Raw genomic sequence first — 7,972 nt, forward strand, 5'->3', positions numbered from 1 at the left:
CCCTCTCCTTGTTCTCCCCCCTCCCTCTTTGTTCTCTGTCTCCCTCTCTTCGTGGTTCCCTCTCCCTGTCCCTCTCCCTCTCCCATCTTTCTCTCTCTCTGCCACTCACTGACCTTGCACTCTTCATCCCTCCTCTGTCCCTCTCTGCCCACCCATCAGACTGTGGACTCCAGGGTCCCTCCAGCCGCATTGTTGGGGGTGCTGTGTCCTCAGAGGGCGAGTGGCCGTGGCAGGCCAGCCTCCAGGTTCGGGGCCGACACATCTGTGGGGGGGCCCTCATCGCTGACCGCTGGGTGATCACTGCTGCACACTGCTTTCAGGAGGACAGGTGAGGGCAAGGTGTGCCTGGAGGTGGGCCCCAGAGGCCAGAGTGGGGTGTCTGGCGTTTCCAGTGTCAGAGCTCAGAGTAGACAGAGAATGGTGTACATGACCTGGGTGACTCTGTGCCACCTGGGATCTGGTCCTGGCTCTCCTGAGAGCCCCCTCTGGGCCTCTGGCCAGGATGCTCGTCTTCACATTCTCTGGGTGGCTCTTTCTTAAGGCTGTCTCTCATTCATTCATTCATCCATTCATTCATTCTCTCATCAGTAGCTGTTTTGCTTCACTGTGCACCACGGTCATCACTGAACACTGGGGGGCAGCAGAGAGCAAAACAGACAGAAGCCCCCACCAGCCCCCCTGAAGTAAGACTGGGGCTGTGCAGGGTGGTGGGCAGGGCCAAAGGCCTTGAAAAACAGCTTTTGCCCTACCTCTGGACATCCTCATCTATGGGTGGGCTCACATCAACCTCTCACCATGGTGGATCTCTGGGGCCCCAGGTCCCTCGCTCAGCCCTGGCGCTTCCTCCCCCATCTTACACTCTCTCCTGGATCCTGGCTGGGGATTCACAGGGCGCTCTCTCTTCTCTCCTCACACCCTGTTGGGCAGCACATCCTCTTCATGAAAACGGTCACTCATTACTGTTCTGTTGGAACTGACTCATAGCTGACCCTCCATCACCCTTCTGAGGCTGTAAATCAAGTCGGATCAACTAGTGGATGCAAACTTCCGGGAGGGGCTGCATCTCCCTGCAGGCTCCCCACCAGAGCCCCCTTCCTTTCCATCAGCCCCAGATAATCCGGGGTTGCTGCTCAAAGCCCTGGGCACAGCGGTTTGACTGATAGGCTATCAACCCCACCAGCCGCTTCCACAAAGAGGCGCAGAGTGGAAACACTCAGGGCAGTTGCACTCAAAGGGCATGAGTTGGAATTGACCAGAGAGAGGGGGCTCTGTTTGGTTTGGAGCCAGGCTGCCATCACCCACATCGCTCTGACAGCCCGGGGCCCATTCCTGTTACATCGTTTGCCCGGATGCCATCCACCATGCCTCCATCCTTGGCTCCCTCTAGGGAAGGAAAGCCCCGAATGCCCAGCCCAGCCTCGCTCTGCGCATTCCCCTTCCTCCCCGCAGCTCCACCCCTCCCTGTGGGGACTGACAGGTTGAACAGGTTGTGCCTGCAGAGTGCTGGGGAGTGCAGAGATGAGGGCGGGGAGGGCGGGCCCTGTGCTAGCTCTCCACATGCTCCTGCTTTCTGATGGCTTCACTCGATTCCAGCTCGTAGTTCCATATCACAAAGTAGAACTGCCTCACAGGCCAAAGCAAAGCCCCTCCAGGCGGTTCAAATCCACCAGCAGCTCAGAGAGAACAGTGGGCAGTCTTATTCCTTGGAATGTGCAGCCTAGAAACCCACTGGGGAGGTGGGGTGGTTGTGAGCCAGGAGTCTGTTCTGATTGGGCTGCAGTGAGTCTCAGGGTTTAACCTCTACAGAAGCAGAGCGCCATGTTTTTCTTCCCAGGCGTAACTGGCCAGTTTGAATGTCTGGTCTTTCCGTTCCCAGGCGAGCAGTTACCCACTGTGCCACTAACGCCCTTCAGCCTTTGCGTGCATGTTGGTGTTTGTTGTCGAGTATCATCGAGTCAGAATCCACTCATAGCTTATGCTCCAGCGGGTTTTCAGAGGCCGTTAATCATATGGGAGGAAACAGACCATCCTTTTGAGGAGCAACTGGTGGATTCAAACCAGGGGCCTTTGGAATTGCAGTGCAGTTTCTTACCACTAGGTTTCTTACTCCCTGGTGTGTGTGATCTGACTGAATTCTTCCCAAAACATAGGAGTTGAAACCGCTAGTTCTCTGTCACAGGGCGGAAGACTCAGTTAGAGAGAGGCATACGTGTCTCTACTGAAGAATGAAGCTGAGGTTGGACCCAAAGGAGGCAGATGGTGGGGGTACTCTAATGACAGGCTGGGTGTGGTGGAGGGGAGGTGACATGGCAGGGGCCCTGCCGGAAGGTGGCTACCACAAAGGTCCCCGCAGCTGGAGAAGCGGCGCTGACCAGGCCCCTCCTGCGCCCCACCCCCCAGCATGGCCTCCCCGACACTGTGGACCGTGTACCTGGGCAAGGTGTGGCAGAACTCGCGCTGGCCGGGGGAGGTGTCCTTCAAGGTGAAGCGCATCCTCCTGCACCCGTACCACGAGGAGGACAGTCATGACTACGACGTGGCGCTGCTGCAGCTCGACCACCCGGTGGTGCGTTCGGCCGCGGTGCGCCCCGTCTGCCTGCCCGCGCGCTCCCACTTCTTCGAGCCTGGCCTGCACTGCTGGATCACGGGCTGGGGCGCCCTGCGCGAGGGTGGTGAGTAGAGCTGAGGCACAGAGGGTAGGCTGGCTGGGGAGTGGAATGCCCCACACAACATACAGGGCTGTAGGAGGCGGGGCTCGGACCCAGAGCTCCACCCCCAAAAGGCCCCTGGTAAGGTGATTAAATTGGGTTGCGTTTTGGAGAAGAAACTCCTTTTACATTTCACTTCTGGGCTCCTATTTTCCTGGCTTCTCTTTTCTTGTGGAAGGGCATTTAGGGAGAACCACAGTCCGCTGCCATGGTCCTCTCCAAAATATGAGAGAGCAGTGATGTCAGTTTGAAGACCACGGTGTGCCTGATTCAGGTCATGGTCTTTTCAATCACTAGCTATGTATCTGAGATCTGGACAATGAAGGATGACAGAAGAATTGATGCCTCGGAGTATTGGTGTTGCAGAAGAGCTCAGAATATCCCATGGGTTTTGGGGTTGCCAAAAAACCCAACACACAATGAAAGTCATAACAGCTAGGTCTTGCAAAAAGTGCAGCCAGAGTGTTCCTTGAAGGCAAGGGTGGCAAAGCTTCATCTTGCACACCTTGGGCATGTTGTTAGGGCAGGCTGTTCCTTGGAGAATCATGCTTGAAAAGATGGAAGGATGGTGAAAGAGAGGAAGAGTGAAGACCCTCAATCAGGTGGACTGACACAGTGACTCCAGCCATGGGCTCCAGGGTGTCAGAGATTGTGAGGATGGCACAGGACAGGACAGGGTTCAGATCTATTATTCATAGGGTTGCTATGAGTCATATTCTACTCCACAGCACCTAACAACAACAAAAACAACAAAGCCAATGGAATAAATGAGAAGGTAAAAGAGCTGAACAGAAGATTTCATAGAGAAAGACAAAGTTTATAATGAGATGCTAGAAAACCAAGAGAGGAAAACACACTTGAATGATTTAACGGGCAAAGTGCTGAATTACACAGGAAGCCTTAGTGGACAGAAGGAATTCACAAAATAACAAAGATCTGAATGACATTCAGCCGTTTCGGGAGGCTGCGGTTGTTATGCACTGTCGGGTCAGAAACGACCCATAGCTGACTCTCATCAGGGTTTCAGAGGCAGTAAACGGCATGGGAGGAGACTGCCCATCTCTCTCTTGTGAAATAAGTGGCGGATTCGAACCTTGTTCCTTTGAGTGACTGGCACAACTGCTTACCACTTAACCAGCAGAGCTCCCTTTTCAGGAGGCAGCATCTGATAAAGGACTGAAAACATTGAAGTACTGGAGGAATCCAGGTGACAATAAAAGCGTTGGTGAGAAACTGGGCTTCGGGGATTAAGAATACTAATAGAGATGTTTCGGCAGGCAGATGTGATGATGCTGGAAATGCGATCTATTCCAAAGAATTTTGAAGACAACTATCTGATTGAAAGAGATTCTTCTCTGTGTTCATTCCAAAGAAAGGTGATGCAACAGAATACAGAAAGTATCAAGCAATAGGGGGAAAAAATGGCTGCAGCAGTGCATTGACAGGGAACTGTCAGAATTTCAAGTTATATTCAGAAGAGGACATGGAATGAGAGATATCACTGCTGATGTCAGATGGATCTTGGCTGGAAGCAGGCAGTACCAGAAAGATATTTACCTGTGTTTTATTTCCTATGCAAAGGTATCAGCTATGTAGATCATAACAAATTATGGGTAACATTTCAAAGACTGGGAATTCCAGAACACTTAATTCTTCTAATGAAGAATCAATACATAGACCAAGAGCCAGACATTCAGACAGGATAAGGGGTTTAGACTCTTGTTTAGACGTGCATGAGAGCTGAATTATTTCATGACACTTCTTCAGTCTGTACGCTGAGCAAATACTCTAAGAAAGTGGGTAGTACAAAGAAGAATATGGTATCAGGATTGCAGAAAGGCTCACTGACAACCTTAGATATGCAGGGGACACAAACAACCTTGCTTGCTGAAAGTGAACAGGACTTGAAGATAAAGATGATCGCTTTCAGATAGATTACACATCAGCAGAAGGAAAAAAAAAAATCCTCACAACAGGGCCAATAAGTAACATCGTGATAAAAAAAAAACAAACACAAAACTGAATTTACAAGAATCTCACTTAAATCCACAATCGCCCACAGAAGCTGTAATTGTTGTTGGTAGGTGTCCTTGAGTCCAGTATGACCCAAATGAACAACACACCTACCCCCTTTCCTATCGTGTGCCACCCTCACCATCTCCGACATACATGAACGCAGCAGTCAAGAAACCAACAGACGTACTGCACTGGGCAATCTACTGCAGAAAACTTATTTAAAGCATTATAAAGCAAAGATGTTTCTTCAAGGACTAAGTGCATCCAACTCATTATTGAAATGGTATTTTCAATCACTTCTTATATATATATATACACATTCAAAAGTTCCACACTCCCCCCCCCTTTCTCTCCTCCTCTTTGCTATCAAGTTAAGTCTGACTCATAGCTGACCTTCCATGAGTTTGTGGCGTGGCTAGTGGGTTTGAACCTCCGGAAAATTGCAACTTTTGGGTTAACAGCCTATTTATCTATGGACTGTGCACCAAATTAGACAATAAATGAGGAAGATGGAAAAGTTGATATATTTTAATTATTGGAGAGACCACTCCAAAGTAATGAAGAGTAATGATGCCACTCTGGAGACTAAGGTGCACCTGATATAGGTCATGATATTTGCAATTACTTGCTATGTGTCAGAGAGCTGGACAATGACTAGAGATGATAGAAGGAGAGTTGATGCCTTTGAGGTGTGGTGTTGGAAAAGAGTGTTGAATATACCATGGACTGCTAAGAAAATGAACAGGTTCATTCTGGAGAGTGTTAAACCAGGCTGCTCATTGGAGGCAAGGATTCTGAAGTTTCGTCTGACATACTTTGGACATGTTGCAAGGAGGAACCAGTCCTTAGAGAGGGACATCATGCTTTGGAAGGTGGAGGGACAGTGCAGGAGAGGAAGACGCTCTATGAGGTGGATTGATTCAGTGACTGGGGTAATCGGGATGGGTGTGTCGGGGAGAGTGAGATTGGCACAGGATAGAGCTGGGTTTAGGGCTGTTGTACATAAGGTTGCTACAAGTTGCAGGTAACGCGACATCACATAACAATAACAGCAACAATTGTAGAGAAATAACTGACTATACCGTAGACTGCCAGAAGAAAGAACACATCTCTCTTAGAAGTACAATGGACTATTCCTCAAAAGTGGATGGATCGACCCCCCCTCCCGTGTATTTTGGACATGGCATAACTCATTTTACTTAACAACTATAATCCAGGCCCTGAGTTAGGCAGAAGAGATACAAAGACGAAACTCAGTGGCTCTTGGGGGCAACAGATAATGACCAAAGCTGAGCTGGATGGGAACTACAGGGAATAACTCAAAGAAAGATGCCACCTAGCTATCAAGGAGTGCTTCCTGGAGGAGGTGTGTGTAAACTGAGGCTTGATAAGTCAGTATTGACCAAGCAAAAGAGAAAGGCATTCCTTATAAAGTCATAGATGCCAAGGCAAGGAGCACCGAGCACCACTGGAGAGTGCAGGAGGCAAGGCAGATGCATCTGGGGAGGGAAAGGTGCAGAAGAGGGGGCAGAGGTCGCAGCTCTCTGTAAGCACGTTGGGCCAGGGCTCCCCTCCCTGCACTTGAGAAGTATTGAGGAGCTTGGTGAACACACTGAAGCCAGGGCCCCACCCAAGACAGGTGAGAGCAGATCTCTGGTCCTACATAGACTTGCTGGGCTGAGGACAGGCACACGCTGCAGGGGAGGCTGGAGGGTGAGATGTATGTGTGGAAGCCCCCAACCTCCCATTGGCTGAAACAGAGCAGGAAGGGGCTGGTAGGAACCCAGATGCACTTGAAGAGGAGGAAGGGGAGGAGAACACAGAGGAAGAGGCTGGTCCCGTTGGTTTGGGGGTTTGTCAACCTTAACTGTGCAGAGGCCAAGCTGGAGACCAGCAGGGCAGAGCGGCAGCAGGTGGGCAGAGCAGGAGAGGTAGACAGGGCTTAGGAAATGCAAGACTAGAGCAAGAGTGGAAGGGGCACCAGGACACCTTGCCTCACCTCTGACATCTTCCCTCTGACCTTGCCCCCAGGTCCCACCAGCAATGCTTTGCAGAAGGTGGACGTGCAGCTGATCCCGCAGGACCTGTGCAACGAGGCCTACCGCTACCAGGTGACCCCGCGCATGCTCTGTGCTGGCTACCGCAGAGGCAGGAAAGATGCCTGTCAGGTGAGTCCTGGGGTGGGTGAGAGGGCCTGTTGGGGTAAAGAGGGGTGATACATACATTACCCAGGGTGTGGCCCTTTGCTCCCACCATCCCCTGACACCTCCTAGCCTCCCTGGAAAGTGAGGGTGGCTGTGCCCATTTTAAAGACAAGGAAACTGAAGCTCAGGCTGATTGAGGGTCTTGCCCAAGGTTGGTGAACTACCGGGTCAGGAGGGAGTCTGTGGCGGGCAGGGCTTGGGCTCAGACTTGCCTTTCTACCTGGCTCACCTTGAGGTATATTAAACTCACCACCACAGACTAGCACGGGAGGTATGCGGGTCCCAAGAGAGTTCCTAACAGGCCAGGACTTAGCAGGGATAGGGTCTCAGGGTCCTCCATAGAAACCACCTCGATAGAAAGTGTATCTCAAGTTCAAACTCATTGCTGTCCCGTCAGAACTGATTCACAGCTGACCCTCCCCGGCAGGTTTTCCCAGGCTGTAAATCACACAGCAGGAGATTACCTGTCTTTCTCCCCCAGCCCTGTAGAGCCACTGGTGGTTTCAAACTGTCAGAGGCACAGCCTTTGAATACGTAGTGCAATTCCCTAAAGACTAGAGTCCCTGAGGACTAGCATATAATACGTTGTTGTGTGCCATCAAGTACTAACCCATAACGAGCCCTCCTGCAGCTTTTCAGGGGCAGTTAATCGCATGGGAAGAGATTGTCCATCCTTCTCCAACGGAGCAGCTGGCAAATTCCAGCCACGTGCATTCAGAATTGCAGTACAGCTTCTTTTTTTAAATTTTTTTTTATTTTAACAATTTTAATGAACATTCACAGAGATTTTGGATTTCCATTCATTCATTGCTGCACTTCTCTCCCCGCCCAGCCTTCTCCCCGCACCCCAGTTCCCTCCTGTCTTTGAAAGTAAAAGAAAAACTCAAAGCTCCCTAGCAAATAATACAGAGATTTTAAATACTGAAATAGAATCAATATATTCAGGTCTGGTTGTTGTTAGGTGCTGTCAAGTCCAAGTCAGTGACCCTTCAGAGGACAGAAGCCCTGTGCTCACGCCCCCACCCCACGGCCAGCCCCATGCTC

The 7,972-nt window shown here is 50.7% G+C and overlaps 1 protein-coding gene across 1 annotated transcript in view; it reads left to right on the plus strand.

The window, feature by feature from the left end:
* Nucleotides 1-7,972, plus strand: part of TMPRSS6 (transmembrane protease, serine 6) — a 55,516-nt gene that overhangs the window by 45,983 nt on the left and 1,561 nt on the right. Inside the window, exons 14-16 of the mRNA XM_006890149.1 lie at nt 160-328; nt 2,401-2,672; nt 6,756-6,892. Coding sequence (XP_006890211.1) covers nt 160-328; nt 2,401-2,672; nt 6,756-6,892 — 578 coding nt within the window. The remainder of the gene's footprint in view (nt 1-159; nt 329-2,400; nt 2,673-6,755; nt 6,893-7,972) is intronic.

The sequence above is a fragment of the Elephantulus edwardii genome, unplaced genomic scaffold (genome assembly GCF_000299155.1).
Source record: "Elephantulus edwardii isolate Elephantulus edwardi_28Jun2011 unplaced genomic scaffold, EleEdw1.0 scaffold00086, whole genome shotgun sequence".
NCBI lineage: Eukaryota > Metazoa > Chordata > Mammalia > Macroscelidea > Macroscelididae > Elephantulus > Elephantulus edwardii.